This window comes from Theropithecus gelada, chromosome 6, assembly GCF_003255815.1.
Source record: "Theropithecus gelada isolate Dixy chromosome 6, Tgel_1.0, whole genome shotgun sequence".
Taxonomy (NCBI): domain Eukaryota; kingdom Metazoa; phylum Chordata; class Mammalia; order Primates; family Cercopithecidae; genus Theropithecus; species Theropithecus gelada.
This window is the reverse complement of record NC_037673.1, coordinates 70,961,905-70,979,763: the sequence shown is the minus strand read 5'-3', so window position 1 is coordinate 70,979,763 and position 17,859 is coordinate 70,961,905. Positions and strand designations below refer to the sequence as shown.

The 17,859-nt window shown below is 37.3% G+C and overlaps 1 protein-coding gene across 1 annotated transcript in view; it reads left to right on the top strand.

Annotated features, from left to right (window-relative positions):
* Positions 1-17,859, top strand: part of COL4A3BP (collagen type IV alpha 3 binding protein) — a 145,979-nt gene that overhangs the window by 40,112 nt on the left and 88,008 nt on the right. The window contains 1 exon segment of the mRNA XM_025387384.1: positions 16,536-16,652. Within this exon segment, the coding sequence (XP_025243169.1) occupies positions 16,536-16,652 (117 nt within the window).

Sequence of the window (17,859 nt, the reverse complement as noted above, 5' to 3'; positions counted from 1 at the left end):
CAGGGGTATAGAATTTGTCATGGAGAGCATTGAAGGACTTTGAAGAGAGGAGTGACATGATTTGGTTTTCCTTTTAATAATCATTCTGTTATGTATACTAAATACATGGTAATAGGTAGTGATAGGTGCAAAAAAAAAAATCATGATTTCTATGCTTTTCTTATATCTTAACAGAGTTGGGATACAGTTATCTGAAGCCCAGTGTTACAAATTGGAATCAAGAAAACAACCTCTTTAACTTACCATTTAATTCATCTACAACTTAAAATGTTTTATGCTGCCAGATTATCTAAAACATGTTTCTTTTTTCCACCTGTGTTTGTGTTTTTATGTTAAATAAATAATCCCTATGAATTGATAGAGACAGATGTTTTAGAGAAGCTTGTATTGTTTCAAAACTAGTGTTTTTTTAACTTGGTTTTTTTAATTAAATAAAAAATAGGTTTTTAAAAGTATATAGCTGACATTTGAGTGCTTTTGCTATTCCGAACATTGCTCAAAATGTTTTCACTATTTGCACATACAAAATGTGGATTATCACATTCTGTCCTCTCAGAAATCCAGTGAAATAAATTTATTGTTACCCCTACATTCATAGATAAGGAATTGGAACTTCGGAGAGTTTAAGTAAATTGCCTAAGGTTACCAAAGTTTATATACCATCTCTGACCTTTGATAGACTGCAGAGTAACATAAGCGAGTTCTGTATATGAATATACTGATTCCAAGGAAAGCTAAATTAGTAATTGTTGAAAAAAGACAAAAAACCGAAAGGCTAATATTAAGCCCCCAAGCAGTAAAACAAGTATCTGAAAGAACAGACCTTTGGCAAGTTTAAGAAAAGGCACCCCAGGAACAGTATATTGTCAAAGGATATGTTAATTGTGGTTTTTCACCCTGTTTTGTGAAAATGCCTCAGGAGCCATTTGGTGAGAGTGGCAGTGATCGTGAGGGGAGAAGAAAACGGTAGGGCTCTTCTTTCCTTCCCCATTCCCATACATGTAAACAATATGTAGGTATTAAAGTTAAGATTTGGGAAGGTGGGGCAGCAGCAGATAGGGTTCTGTAACTTAAAATGGAAATTGGAAAGACATTACACTAAATTTGGTGCTACTGGTCACTAAAAGTCTTTTCACTCTCTCTATTTTTATCCCATGCTGAAACTTTTATATTTGATTTTTCTGGATAGGATTCTTACAAGGAGCACATTTACCAGAAAATTGAAATGTCTGATTATCATGGCATTTGTTCCTTGCTATAAATCATTAAATTGTCAGTATTTACTGACAATGTTCATTGATACATTCCTAAATCTCATAGAAGCATCGTAGGTTAGACTTAAGAATCTCTCTATTTCTGGAGCACGGACAAGATCTAGTTTCTAGATTTGCAAAACTTTGTTTACATGCCTTGGACTATGGGTATTTTCCCAAGATCATACCATGTATGTTAAGTACTGGATATAGCTAGTTGGCCTCCTTTAACACCTCAGTCTTTATTGTGTCATTAGCCTGCCCAGTGGATGATAATGTCATGTGGTCTATTAGACTCCCTCAAATAGACTACATGAGATTATTAGACTCTACTAGAGGTCTCCTCTAGTAGAGGGAATCTAATATACTACATGAGACTGTCATCCACTGGGCAGGCTAAATTCGTTATTCTTCAGATTGGATTAGTGCCAAAAATCATTTATTTTTAACTGACTTTCGTGATGTACTAAGAGAACAGCTCTTCTGCTTGATTAAGGTATGGGTTCTACTGTCAGGTATTTTCATTACAACTTTATTTCACCAAACTATAACAATGATTAAGATTGACAGCCAGCCCTTTTATTTTAAAGTAACATTTTTTTTTACATTTTTAAAAAATCTATTAATTTTTAAAGTTGACATGTAACATGTATTTATTATATACAACATGCTTTTTTGAAGTATATATACATTGTGAAATGGTTAAGTCTAGCTAACAAATATATTACCTCACATAGTTGTCATTTTTGCAGTGAGAATACTGAGCATCCACTCTCAGCATTTTTCAAGAACGTAGTATGTAATCATTAACTATAGTCATCATGTTGTACAATTGATCTCTTAAACTTAATCCTCCTATATAACCATAAGTATGTGTCCTTTAACCAACATCTCACTAACCCTCCTCACCTGCTAAACACTCCAGACTCTGGTAACTACCATTCTACTCTTTACTTCCAGGAGATCAACTTTTTTAAGATTCTACATATGAGGGAAATAATGTGTTATTTGTCTCTCTGTGCCAGGCTTATTTCATTTAATGCCCTCCAGATTCATTTATATTGTCAAAAATGGCAGTATTTTTTTCTTTTAAATTCCTGAATCAGTCAGATTTGATGGCTCATGCCTATAATTCCAGCACTTTGGGAGGTCCAGACAGGAGGATCACTTGAAGCCAGGAGTTCAAGACAGCGTGAGTAGCATAGCATAGCAAGACCCTGTCCCTACAAAAAATGTAAAAAATGAGCTAGGCATGGTAGAATGCGCCTGCAGTCCTAGCTACTGAGGTGGGGCGGGAGAATCACTTCACCTCAAGAGGTCAAGGTTGCAGTGAGCTATGATCATGCCACTGCACTCCAGCCTGGGCAACAGAGCAAGACCCTGTGTCTTAAAACAACAACAACAACAAAAATGGCTGCATAGTATTCCATTCTGTTCATATACTATATTTTCTTTATCCGTTCATCTGTTAATGGACACTGAGGTTGATTCCGTACCTTGGCTGTTGTGAATAGAGCTATAATGAAAGTAGGAAGTACAGATGTCTCTTCACCATGTGGATTTTATTTACCTTAGATGTATACCGAGCAGTGGCATTACTGAATGATATGGTAGTTCTATTTTTAATTTTTCAAGGAACCTCCATAGTGTTTTCCTTAGTGGCTCTACTAATTCACATTACCAACAAGTGTAGGAGGATTCCCTTTTCTCCACTCTTGCCAACACTTACTCTATTTTGTCTTTTTGCTAATAGCCATTCCAACAGGAGTGAGATAATATCTCATTATGGTTTTCATTTGCATTTGCTTGATGATTTATGACATTAAGCATTTTTTCATATACCTGTTGATAATTTGTATGTTTTCTTCTGAGAAATGTTTGTTCAGGTATTTGTGCATTTTTTAAATTGGGTTATTTGTTTTCTTGTTATTGAGTTGAGTTCCGGATATTTTTCAGATATTAATCCCTTATCAGATATATAGTTTGCATATATTTTCTCCCATTCTGTGGGTTTTCTCTTCACTTTGTTGATTGCTTCTTTTGCTGTGCAGCAGATTTGTTGAAATCTCATCTATTTTTTATTTTATTGCCTATGCTTTTGAGGTTTCATTCAAAAAATTGTTGCCAGACCAATGTCATGGAGCATTGCTCCTATGCTTTCTACTAGTTTCATAGTTTTAGGTCTTATATTTCAGATTTTAATTCACTTTCAATTGAATTTTGCATATGGTGAGAAATAAGCATTTAATTTCATTCTTCTGCATGTGGATATCCAGTTTTCCTAACACTGTTTGTTAAAGAGACTATCCTTTCCCCAATGTGTGTTTTTCACATCTCGGTCAAAAATTAGTTGGTTGTAAATGCACGGATTTATTTCCGGGCTGTGTTCTATTATATTGGTCTATGTGTCTATTTTTATGCTAGTTACTTGTTGATTTGATTCCTATAGTTTTGTGTAGTATATTTTGAAGTCAGGTAGTGTGACCCCCTCCAGCATTGTTCTTCTTGATCAAGATTCCTTTGGCTATTTGGAGTCTTTTGTGGTTCCACATCAATTTTAGGATTACCTTTTCTGTTTTTATGAAAAATGTCATTGGTATCTTAAGAAGGATTGCATTGAATCTGTAGATTGCTTTGGGTAGTGTAGACATTTTAACAGTACAATCATATTTCACACAGTGATGTTTCAGTCATCAGCGTACCACTTCTTTTTTTTTTTTTTTTTTTGAGACAAAGTCTCACTCTGTCACAAGGCTGGAGTGCAGTGGTCCAATCTCGGCTCACTGCAACCTCCACCTCCTGGGTTCAAGCAATTCTCCTACCTCAGCCTCCCAAGTAGCTGGGACTACAGGTGTGTGCCACCATGCCCAGCTAATTTTTGTATTTTCAGTGGAGATGGGGTTTCACCATGTTGGCCAGGATGGTCTTGGTCTCTTGACCTCATGATCTGCCTGCATCAGCCTCCCAAAGTGCTGGGATTACAGGCATGAGCCACCACGTCCGCCCAGCATACCACTTCTAAGCCAATAGTCTCATAAGGTCATAATGGGGCTGAACATTTTCTATTACTTAATGGTAATGTAGCCATCATAAGACCACAGCTTAATGCATAACGATTTCTATTTTTAGATACACAAATATTTTCCCTTGTATAATTATTGTCTACAGTATGCAATATAGTAACCTGCCATCCAGGTTTGTAGCTTGGAAGCAATAAGCTATACTGTGTAGCTTAGGTGAGTAGTAGGAGTAGTAGGCTATACCATCTAGATATGTGTAGCTGACAGAATCTCCAAACAGCATATTTCTCAGAACATATTCCCATTGCCAAGTGACACAAGACTGTATAAATTCTTCTAATTCATGAACATGGGATCTCGTTCCATTTATTTTTGTCTTCTGTTTCTTTCTTGAATGTTATATAGTTTTCAGTGTAGAGATCTTTCACTTCCTTGGTTAAATTTATTCCTAAGTATTTTATTTTCTTTTTGTAACTATTCTAAATGGGATTATTTTCTTCATTTTTTTCCCCAGATAGTTCACTGTTAGTGTATAGAAACACTAATGATTTTTTTATGTTGACTTTATTCCCTGCAAGTTTACTGAATTTATTTATTAATTCTGACAGTAATTTGGTGGAGTCTTTAGGGTTTTCTATATATAAGGATCATGTAATCTGCAGACAGGGACAATTTAACTTATTTCTTTGTCTTGCCTAATCGGTCTGGCTAGGACTTCTAGTACTACGCTGAATAGAAGTTGTAAGAGTCAGCATTCTTGTCTTGTTCAGGGTCTTGGAGGAAAAGCTCAACTTTGCCCTGTGCCGTGTATTAGCTGTGAGTTGTTGCATATGGCCTTTATTGTATTGAGGTACATTTCTTCTATAACTAATTTGTTGAGTGTTTTTATCATGAAAGAATGTTGAATTTTGTCAAGTGCTTTTTTGCATCTATTGATCATATGATTTTTGTCCATCAATTCTGTTAATGTGATGTACTACATTTATTGATTTGTGTTGAACCATTGTTGAATCATTGCATCCCTTGATCACGATGTTTAATTTCCATGTATTTGTGAATTTTCCAAAGCTCTTCCTTTTATTGACTTCTAGTTTTATACTATTGTGGTCAGAAAAGATACTCTATATGATTTCAATTTTCTTAAATTTGTTAAGATTTGTTTTGTGGTCTAGCATATGATCTATTGTGAGGAATGTCCCTTATGTAGTTAAGAATAATAATATATTCTGCAACTAAAATGTTCTGTATATATGTGTTAGGCCCATTTGGTCCAGAATATAGTTTAATTCTGATATTTTCTTGTTAATTTTCTCTCTAGATGATCTGTCCATTGCTGAAAGTGAGGTGTTGAATTTCCCTACTATTGTGTGTAGTCCTTCCAGATCTGTTAATATATGCTTTATATATTTAGATGTTCCAATGTTGGATGCATATTGTATTTATAATTGTGATATCATCTTGCTGAATTATCAACATATAATGACCTTTATCTCTTTTTTACAGTTTTTTACTTAAAGTCTATTTTATCTTAATAGAAGTATAGCTATTCCTGCTGTCTTTTGGTTTGAGTTGCATAGAATATCTTTTTCAATCTCTTTTCTTTCAGTATGTATATGTTGAAATGAGTCCCTTATAGGCAATATATAGATGGGTCTTTTTAAAAATCCAATCACTCTGTATCTTTTGATTGGATAATTTCATCCATTTATATATAAGGTATTTATGTATTGATAGGTAAGGACTTAACTGCTGCCACTTGTTTCCTAATTGTTTTCCATTCTTACTGTCATTGTGGCTAAGTGATTTTCTCTAATAGTACATTTGATTCCTTGCTTTATATTTATTTTTTGTATTTATTGCAGGTTTTTGCTTTGTAATTACCATAAGGTTTACAAAAAACATTATTATTTTAAACTGATAACAACTGAAAAATAAACTCTTTTTACTACACTGTCCCTCAATGTTTTGAATTTTTGATGTTACAATTTACATCATTATTGCATATTCTTTACCAAATTTTGAATCCAGGTTTGCAGAGTTTTCTGTTCTTATTCTTTGAATAACCTTTCTACCTGTTTGCCTTTCTCTACTCCCTCTTGAACTCTAATGACTCAAAAATTTGCTCTTTTAATGCTATCTCATAAATTCCGTAAGCTTTCTTTTATTCCTTTTCAATCCTACGTCTTTTTTTCCTGACCATATATTTTCAAATAACCTGCCTTCAAGTTCACAGATTCTTTGCTGCTTTGATTTTGCTATTGATGTTCTTTATCGTATTTTTCATTTTATTCATTGCATTTTTCAGCTCCAGTATTTCTGTTTGGTTTTCTTTTAATTATTATTTCAATCCATTAATTTTCTCATTCTGGTCATTTACTATTTTCCTCATTTTGTTCAGTGTTTCTGTGTATTTTCTTGAAGTTCATTGAACTTCCTTAAAATAGCTATTTGAATTATTTGTCAGACTTTTGAGACATCTCCATCTCTTTTAGGTTTGTCATTGGAAGTTTATTTTGTCTATTTGATAAGGTCATGTTTCCCTGATTGTTCTTAATCCTTGCTGTTGTGCATCTATATCTGCATGTTGAAGAAGTAGGTACTTACTGGAATGTTTGCAGTCTGGCTTTATCTGGCTCTTTATCAGTAAGCCTGTTGTTAGATCCTGGGCACGTCATCTGGTATGATCTCTAAGCCCATGACCATTGCAACTGTTACAGCATTAGGCTTTCTGCACCCAGAATTACCATGGTCAGCATAACAAGAGACTAGAATCTGTTGTTACCATGGCTGGCACAGCTCTGGGGTGCATCTGAAAATCATGAGGCCTACCTGTTACTGAGGTTTAACTGAAACCTGAGGCTGCTGTCATCATCCAGCAGTGATGGGAGCCGGAGACTGAGTATATTTTGTGAGGGCTACAGTTTACCACCTGTCACTGGGATAGGTGAGAAGATTCAATTCACAGATACCAACCTGGATTCAGTCAGCATGGGGAGTCTGCCCGGCACTGGATTTTTACTGTGTCAGGCCCGGTATTAGGGACCAAGGGAAAATCCTACACTTTTCTTTTTTTCCCCAGGCAGGGGAGATATCTCTGCGTTCTGCTGAGTAGGATTGTGGGAGGGTTGACACAGATACTGTAAAATTATTGTTTCTACCCTCTTCAATGGGTATTTTCTTATTAGTATGCCATAAACAGGTATTATGAACTTTCACTTGGTTTTCTTAGCTCTTTTGAAGATGTTTTCATGCATGGATAGTTGTTCAAAATGATGTTTCTTGAGGGGATGATCACTGGAGAGTCCTCTTTCTCCATCTGGCTCTGCCTTCTTATAATATTAATTTGTTTCATTACAAAAGTAATGCCTATCCATTATCAAACTCTTACCAAATATAAAAATTTCTAAAGAAGAAAACCACTTGTAATTCTGACACTAAGGGCCAACCGCTTTTTGCATTTTGTTGAATTTTTAAGTTTTTCACTTAAAATTTTGTAAAATTTTGAAGTAATTGTACATTCTTAAAATATTGTAAAAATGGAATAAATGGGTTCCATTTATTCATCCAGTTTCTATCTATGGTCTGATTTTACATAGCTATAGTAAAATATCAAAAACAGGACATTAACATTGGTACAACTCACTTTAATTTATATTTTAACCAGTTTTACATATACTCATCTGTGCATCTGTGTAGTTCTGTGCAATTTTATCACTTAGATTCTTGTAACAATCACAATCAAATTACAGAACTGTTTTATCGCCCCAGAAATTTCTTATGCTACCTTTTTTTTTTTTTTTTTTTTTGAGATAGGGTCTCACTCTGTTGCCCAGGCTGGAGTGCTATGGCACAATCTTGGCTCACTGCAGCCTCTGCCTCTCTGGTTCAAGCGGTCCTCCGGCCTCAGCCTCCCAAGTTGCTGGGACTACAGGCATGCACCACCATGCCCAGCTAATTTTTGTATTTTTGGTAGAGATGGGGTTTCGCCATGTTGACCAGGCTAGTCTTGAACTCCTGAACTCAAGCAATCTGCCTGCCTCAGCCTCCCAAAGTGCTAGGATTACAAGTGTGAGCTACCACGTCCAGCTTCTTATGCTACCTCTTTATAGTTTCAACTTTCTACCTTCATTCTACTCTCTAATCCCTAACCACTGGAAACCACTAAGCTGTTCTGCAGTCCTGTGATTTTATTATCTTGAGGATTTTATAAAAGTGGAATCGTACAGTATATAGCTTTTTGAGATTGGCTTATTTCACTCAGCATAATTTCCTTGAGAATCCACTAAGTTGTTGAATGTATCAATAACTGGTTCCTTTTTATTGCTGAGTAGTATTCCATCTCTATACCACAGTTTAGGCATTCACCAATTGAAGGACATTTGGGTTGTTTCCAGTTTGGGGCTGTTACAAATAAAGCTTTTATGAATATTTTTCTGTATGTTTTTGTGTGGACATTAGTTTTCTGAATGTTATGCTCAGCATTCAATAAAGAGGGTCACCTGGAACCAAAAACCACATTAGGTATTTTAGCAGAAAGTGTTTAATATAGGAAATTATTCAAACAGTTGTGGGAGAAGTGAAATAATAAAAGAAAAACATTGAGGTAATATAGAAGTGATAATTGCAAGGACCAGCTTCTACTTCTTAGACTACAGGAACAGAGGGAAGTGGTTTGGGTATCAGAACCCGTAAGTCTGGAGGGATAGTCCTGCAGAGGTGGGACTCAGGAGAAAAGTTGCTGCCTGCTGGTGTTTGTACCATTACCTTAGGACCCTCCTGGAATGAGACTTAATAAACCTCTGAGCTGAAAAGGCCACCTAGCTGATGAGTACTTTTGAAACTCAGAGAAAGGATCTCTGAAGAGTTGAGGCTTGGCTGGAGAGGGTTGCTCTTTATCTGCTGTTATCTCAGAAGCTTAAAGGAAATGCTTGGTGCAGCTAGGTCTCAGACATCTAGAAGGGGAATTATAGCTCGTGTAACTTATACTCTAATATCCCACTCATCTGTAAAGGAAATCTTGGGAGCGACACCTCATACAATTAAGAAGTGGCCCATGAGTAGCTGGTACTGGAACCTCTGAGGTGTCTAGATGAAGCTGGTCCAGGGAGTTTTAAAAGAACCTTTTGAGTGGAACTGACTGCCACTGCTAGGGCTAAGGACTTTTGCTGGGCAGATATTGATGGAAACAGTATGCAGACAGCAATGTGCAAGTTCCTTCTATCTTGTTCCTGGCTTCTAATCCTTATCTAATGTCCCACACTGACAGAACCTAATAAAAGGGGGCTGGCAAAGGAGAAATATAGTTTGCAGCATCCCAGTTCCAGTAGGACAAAACAGTATAGAAGGGTGGATTTAAGAGAGATGATAGGTTGTTAAGTGGCATTCTTATCAAAATTCTCTTTTTGCTTTTGAGGAATTCCCCATGATATGAGTGGAAGGTCTCCTTCAAATGATCTATAAAGACCAGGTACTTAATTGCTTCCTCCATCCTACAATCTCCCATCTGGTTAACTCCCCTTAGTTAGGGCATATGGGCATATGAATTAGGCCTAACCTATCAGACAGTTGCGCTGTCCTTCTCTACCCCCCACCCCGCTTTTCCTTGTTTTCCTCTCCAGCCTTACTTTGATTCTGTAAGAGGACCAATACAGAGAATCAAGAGACAGGAAGTTTTTCTTCTTATAGTGCTGGCAGCAGGAGCATGCAGTTTCCAGTAGAAGCAGTGCCAGTAGTGGTTTACAAGGTCCAGAAGTGGAAGCAGCCCTGTCCATACAAATGACACCTGTGGTGCAGTCCCAGCAGGAGTTTTGTTGCCTAGTCTACCCCGGCTCCTTTCCATTTTCTGATCTCAGTTCTTTGTATTTCTTAGCAATGTGAACTGCCTAATAACTTCTAAATGAATTCCTTTTCTTAAGTGAGCAAGAATCAATTTCTGTGGCTTACAATTTAGAGCAGTGATTGATTCATCTTGTTTGAACCTAATAGGATTTATTTAACTGTCTCGTTGAATAAAGAAATTCTAATGCTTTGTGTTTATTTGTAAAAACAGAAAAGAGAGATGCTAGACTTGGACGGTTTTAAGTCTTTGGCCTTCACAAGTGTTTGGCAGGATATTTGGAAATTATCAGATATCCTACTGTCAGGGTAGAATTGGGTCAAATCTCCATTGTGATGGTGGTGCTAGGTGTCTATAACTCTAACAGAAAAATCAACCAACCATTTTTCTGACTGGTAGAACCTGGGAAAGTTACTTGCTATAACCAAGGCTATTAGAAAGCAAGTTGAAAATTCGAAAAAAGAGAGAGCTAGAAGAAGGGATCTCAAAATTGTATATATAAACTCTCCAAGTCTCTTGCTGACTCCTGAACCACGCTTGTGTGCACCTGACTGAGAGCAGTCTGAACCATGATCTCAGTCACTGTCCATCATGGCAGAAATGTGAGAGAGCTAAAACTCCGTTAAAGAAAACCTGCCATCATTTTAGCTGTAGGAACCAGGCAAAAGAACCTAGATAGTAAGGAGATAATCCCAAATTACAGTGCCAGAGAAAGAGAACCTAAAATTCTAAGTATAAAACTGAGCCACATGCAGTGGCTTACCACCTGTAGTCCCAGCACTTTGGGAGGTCGAGGCAGGTGGGTTGTGTGAGTCCAGGAGCTTGAGACCAGTGCCTAGGCAACCTGGCAAGACCTTGTTTCTACAAAAATTACAGAAATTATCCAGGTGTAGTAGCATGCATCTGTGGTCTCAGGTACTCCAGAGACTGAGGTGGGAGGATCATGTGAACCCAGGAGGTAGAGGTTGCAGTGAGCCAAGATTGCACTACTCCAGCCTAGGTGACAAAGTGAGACACTGTCCAAAAAAAAACAAACAAAAAAAGAAAAAAGAAAAAAAGGAAAAAAAAAAACACTGCTCAAGTCTTCACCAGACCTTTTGAGCCCTAGCCTTCTGGGTGCCAAGAAGGGGAAACAGGCCTTTAATATGAAGACTTTTGTTTATCTGCTTCCCTTCACCCCCATCCCCCATAGCACCCTGTACCCTATTCTGTGTAAGAATGTCTGATTCAGTCTGTCTGGAGGGTGGAGAGTGGGGCCTATAGTGTTACCATGTGGCGGTAGGTGAGTAGTCACCAGTGCTTGGGATGGGCATGTAGAGTTTCAGGGGTCTAGTTGCACCTTTTAATGACTCAATCAATTCTGGTCTCAGCTCCATCCATGCCTTAACCTCTAGTGCTACCTCATGCCCCCACTTCCTTTACTTCTCCAATGTTGTGTGCAAATTGGCTTGATTCTTTTGTCTTCTTTTCTCTTGTAGATTTTTAATTTTCAGTTTTCTCAGGCCTGTGAAACTGATTCAGTTTTCCTATAGAACTGATGTTTGTGGTTTCTTTTGCATAAACCTAGCACTTGACCTTTCTAGTTTTGAAACTTGAGAAAGTTACATTTGTCTTATCTGAATTCCTTTCTCAGGAAGCCAACCATCAGGCCTCCCAGGTGGTATCAAAGAACCGAAAACTTACCAGATCACTGCATCTGGACAATGAAATGCCAGAACTCTTACCTGGCATGAGTGCCTAACCAACCACCTGCTTCCTGTTGAGCAACTCCTTTTCCTTAACCCTCCCTAATTCTTATGTTTCCACACATGGTTATATTTCTTCCCTGCTCTATAGACCCCTAATTTTAGTTAGTCAGGGAGATGGATTTGAGACCTCCCATCTCAACTTTAGCACCCTATTAAAGCCTTCTTCCCTGGCAGTAATCATTGTCTCAGTGATTGGCTTGCTGTGTTGTGAGCAGCAGGACCTAGACCAAACCCCTGGTATTTTGGTAACACCTTTTAAGTCATTTACCACATTCCAACTGTGAATTTTGCTGATAAGTTTTTTCTTTTTCTTTTGGACATTTATGTCTCTCTTGTTTCTATAAGGTTATTTTGGTAGGGAATGGATATAAATGCCATGGATTTATTCACCTTTTGAAATTTTTTTGTCCTTAACAGTGAATGTTGACATGAGAAAATATGGAACCCACCTTTTTATAGATGTCTTTTTCCTGTAGCATGCATTCTTAGTGGTGGTGATATTTGGTTCTTGAGAAGGGGTGAAATCTTAGGTAAAACAATGGTTTATGGCCCCCAAAATTCTAATGGACAAAAATCTTATCCTTAGTATTTAATTTTGGGGTACAGGGTGTGGTAATGCAAAAAGCTTGAGAAACAGTGTCCTACAGCATTTCCTTTATTCTTGAAATTAATTAACCTTACAGAATATATATTCGCATTGATCTTTCTGTGTCTGTTTTTCCTGGGCATAGTGTGTCTTTCTGTTATGTGTGTTATATTCTCATGTTTGAAAACACCAGCTAAAGTTATTTTATCTGCTTTATCTCCTTTGATACTCTACATTATTATATTTCTTTCATTTTGTGCTTTTCTCAAATCTGTTTAACATGTCCGTTCCTTTTTTTTTTTTTTTGAGACAGAGTCTTGCTCTGTCGCCCAGGCTGGAGTGCAAGTGGCATGATCTCGGCTCACTGCAAGCACCGCCTCCCAGGTTCATGCCATTCTCCTGCCTCAGCCTCCTGAGTAACTGGGACTACAGGTGCCCGCCACCACGCCTGGCTAATTTTTGTATTTTTAGTAGAGATGGGGTTTCACCATGTTGTACAAGATGGTCTCGATCTCTTGACCTCGTGATCTGCCCACCTCGGCCTCCCAGAGTGCTGAGATTACAGGCGTGAGCCATCCATGACTTTTTAAACCTGCCTTTTTGTTGTTGCTTCCCCCATTTTTAACTCTGTTTTTTGTTTTGTTTTGTTTTGTTTTTTAACTTAGCTCTGTCAGCCCTCTTTTCATCACTTGTCACCTTAGTTCTTCTTTAAACTTTTTAGTCTTTTTTGCCTTTAGATGAGGGGTCCCCAATCACAGACCAGTACCAGTCCATGGAACCAGACCGCACAGCAGAAGATGAGTGGCAGACAAGCCAACATTACCTCCTGAACTCTGCCTCCTGTCAGATCAGCAGCAGCATTAGATACTCATAGGAGTGCGAACCCTATCGTGAACTGTGTATGCAAGGGATCTAGGTCGCACACTCCTTATGAGAATCTAATGCCTGATGATCAAGGTGGAACAGTTTCATCCCGAAACCATTCCCCACAACCTGTCTGTGGAAAAACTGTCTTCCATGAAGCCGATCCCTGAGGCCAAAAAGTTTGTGGACTGCTGCCTTAGGTCATATCTTATATTTATCACCTCTCATTGTGTTCCGTCTAATTTTGGCCTCTATCCTACATTTGTTTCTTTCTGATAATTACCTGTCAGCACCAAGGCAAGGAGGATAAGACCAGTGAGGGACTTACTTCAATCACAAAATTTAAGGAAGCAAGAAAAAGCTCAATAATCAAGATAAATATTTTATTGCAATATTTTTTTAAAGGACTAAATTACTGTGTAATAAGCAGAATATCAAAATTTGTAATAAAGATAGGATTGGTTATTGAATGAAACAATCTGTTATAAGTTTGGGGCACATACGTGTGTGTAATACAGTGATGTGAGCTTTATTGCGTAACACATCCTCTTAACCAAATCTGTCATTTCCTTTGCCCTGCAGACTCTTCTCTCGTTTTTTTTCCACTTTGTTGAGATGTAAAACTACTGTGTTATTCACAGACTTTCTACACCACTTACAATTCATGCTTTTCTCTTCTGTGCCACCTATGCTTCAGATCATTGATGGTAGAAATGGCTCCCTTGTCTGCATAGGAGGGTGTTTGCCAGAGAAAATGGTGAATTGTGAGTTACATGTTCTTTTATTTTTCTAAAGCTTTAATAAGGATATTTAACAGTACAAAATGTGAAACATTTTGAGAAATACTGGCTGGAAATATAATGGGAATGATCATGGAGTAAAAGTTTAAAACTCCTGGGCTACTTATAGCAAGAGACTGATCATCTGCTTTACTTTCTTTATTTGGTTCTTTAGATCAGCATTTCCCAATCTTTTTGGCACCAGGGACCAGTTTCATGGAAGTGGGGATGGTTTTGGGATGAAACTCTTCCACCTCAGATCATCAGCCGTTAGATTCTCATAAGGAGCAAGCAAGCAACCTAGATCCTTTGTATGCACAGTTCATTGTAGGGTTCATGCTCCTATGAGGATCTAATGCTGCTGCTGATCTGACAGGAGGCAGAGCTCAGGTGGTAATGCTTGCTTGCCTGCTGCTTACCTCCTGCTGTGTGGCCCAGTTACCAACAGTCCATGGACTGGTACTGGTTTGTGACCCAGAGTTTGAGGACTCCTGCTTTACACAGCATATGTTTCGTTTCCTCCAAGATGCTATTCTCAATAATTAGACTTGATTCTTAAGATGCCCGGATATTTAGAATTAATTTAAATTTATGATCATTATTTATGAATGTTGCTCGTTATTGCTTATGTCTTTCTGTATTTATAATTACTGAAGCAGGATATGCATTGTTTTTCCCTTTTGCTTCTTTCTAGCACACTCTACTTCTCACTATAGTCTTATTGTCTAGCACATACTGATTCAGGAAATTTAACTTGAATCCTTTAATCAGTCAGAACCATGATTTCTTATCTTAATCTTAAAAGAGAAGTTGTTTCATAGCCTAAAGAAAATGGTAGAGTTAGTTTATATTGTTTTTGCTAAATAAACTGACGAGATAAAAAGTGGATGTTGTTAAGGGAGGGAGAGAATAAACAATAAACCCTGGAAGAAGTACAAGATGTAAATTCTGTTGAGCAAATAAGTTCACTGTTGTGTTGCCCAGAGCGGATTCTTTTCCCTCCAAGGTTAAGAATCTTTTCAGGAGAGGATATTGATTGTCTCTCTCTACGGTATCTGATGGAAAAAGAGGTGGTAAATGTGATGTATTCCTGTCATATTTTAATTCATTTGTTGAGATTAAAAACAAGGATGTAAAACACTCATTTTATATATTCTTAAGAGTCAAGAGCACTGAATCAAAAAGTTGACATTTTCACTAAATGTTTACACCTTTGGTGCAGAGTATTCTGTAGATAGCTCACATAGATCTTATGTAATATTCATTTTATTTTTTCCTTTAGCTGAAAGTGCTCTTGGTTGTTACTATCAAAGACATGTAAAAGCCTGGAAGTTAATTTTAGATACTTAAAGGGAAATGTTAACATTATTTTTATCTTGCTTTGTTAAATTTCATAAGATTTGATAAATAAGATATCAAGAATAATGAAATAAAATTATTAATGGGCGTTTAGTCTTGAATAATGAAGTAAGAAAAAAGTAGTAAATCTATATTCTAAAACTTATTTTGGCCTTAAAAAAAATTCTGCTTTTAGCTTGGCACAGTAGCTCATGCCTGTAACCGCAGCAACATGAGAGGCTAAGGTGGGAGGATTGTTTGAGGCCAGGAGTTTGAGACCAGCCTGGACAACACAGCAAGGCTCCATTTTTTTTCTTTTTTTTCTTTTTTTTTGAGACATAGGTCTCGCGCTGTCACCTGGGCTGGAGAGCGGCGCAATCTTGGCTTACTGAAACCTCAGCCTCCCGGGTTTAAGCAATTCTCTGCCTCAGCCTCCCAAGTAGATGGGATTACAGACACCCATCACCATGCCCAGCTAATTTTTGTATTTTTAATAGAGACAGGGTTTCACCATCTTGGCTGGGCTGGTTGTGAATCCTGACCTCGTGATCCACCTGCTTTGGCCTCCCAAAGTGCTGGGATTACATGCGTGAGCCACCGCGCCTGGCCAGCAAGGCTCCATCTTTAAAAAATTTTAAAAATTTAGCAGGACATGGTGGTGTGTGCCAACAGTCCCAGTTGGGAAGCGTGAGGATCACCTGAGCCCCGGAGTTTGAGGCTGGAGTGAGCCTTTGTTCCTGCCATTGCACTCCAATGTGGGCAATAGAGCAAGACCCTCACCTCAAAAGTAAATAAAAAGTTATCCTTTTCATGGTGTTCTCACTAGTTAACTCAAAGCATTTGATGAAAATATTAGCTGTATTTTAGAAGTAGATGTTTGTAGCATATGTGACAACTCTTTTGTAAGAGTAGTGAGTGAAAAATGGCTTTTGGTAACTGTGCCTTTGTACATTCTTATCTGAGACATCTTCAGATAAGTTACTTGAATAGAAAAATAAAAAGTAACAAGTCTCCCACCACAGAATGAGTATGTTCATGTTTTGGCTTTGGGGTATAACACTTCTAAGGATATAATTAGCTTTGCTTTTCATTTTCTACTTTTTCTCCACAGCCTCATGATTTTGATGAATGTCGATTTGATATTAGTGTAAATGATAGTGTTTGGTATCTTCGTGCTCAGGATCCAGATCATAGACAGCAATGGATAGATGCCATTGAACAGCACAAGGTAAGATCCCTGATGTTTACCTGTCCATGGAGGACTAGGTAAGAGATTGTTAACAGTGCCTTAAAAAAATACTGACATGTGACATTAGTTACTGAAACACTGAACGTTACTTGGGTGGTAAAGATTAAAGCAGTTCATATGTAAATTTTTGAAATAATTTTATTTTTAACGCTTTAGTTGTACTAAGGGTATTTGCTATGATAAATATTATTTGACTGGGCGTGGTGGCTCACGCCTGTGTTCCCAGCACTTTGGGAGGCCAGGGCAGGTGGATCAACTGAGGTCAGGAGTTCAAGACCAGCCTGGCCAACATGGTGAAACCCCCTTTCTACTAAAAATACAAAAATTAGCTGTGCTTAGTGGCGAGCACCAGTAATCCCACCTACTCAGGAGGCTGAGGCAGTAGAATTGCTTGAATCTGGGAGGCGGAGGTTTCAGTGAGCCGAGATTGCACTACTGCATTCCAGCCTGGGCGCCAGAGCAAGACTCCGTCTCAAAAAAAGAAAAGATAAAATATTGTTCATTGTTAACTAAAACAAAAATATGTTCTTTTTCATAAAACATATTTCGATTTTTTATTTATGATTTGCTTCATAATAAATACCTTTTTTATGATCTAAAGAAAAGGATTTTTGAAATAACATTGGATTATAAAACCCTAACTTGTAAAAGCTTCAATGTTTATTTTTGTTATAACTCTTTGGGTAAATTCTTAGTAGTAACATTTGTAAATCGGTTATTCTTTGTAAACGTGAGGCTATCTAATGATAAACCTGTAGAAAGTATTATTATATAAATATATAAGGTACATTCATATAATTTAAAGCTTGTTTTTGACTTTTGTTAATAAATATTAAGTAGACTGAAGAAATACATTAATAAATATGTATTATTAGCTAATTCAGTAATACCATGATAAAACAAAGAACAGAGAAAGTTCTAAATCCACCATGTCATTCTTGAGTATGACTTTAGAGAAGTTTTGCTTGTTTACATACTTGCCTGTACTTGTTCGTTTGAGTTTCACAGAGTTGTAGTTGAAACACTACAACTGTTTTGGTTATTTTTAACAGGCACAAAACACACACACACACACCCCTACCCCATACACCCAAGAAAAACCAGTCTGGCCTGAAAAAGAAAAACTAACACAATTGATAAAGAAGTATGCGATTGTGAAATCTCTGGTACTGTTTTGGTTATTTTT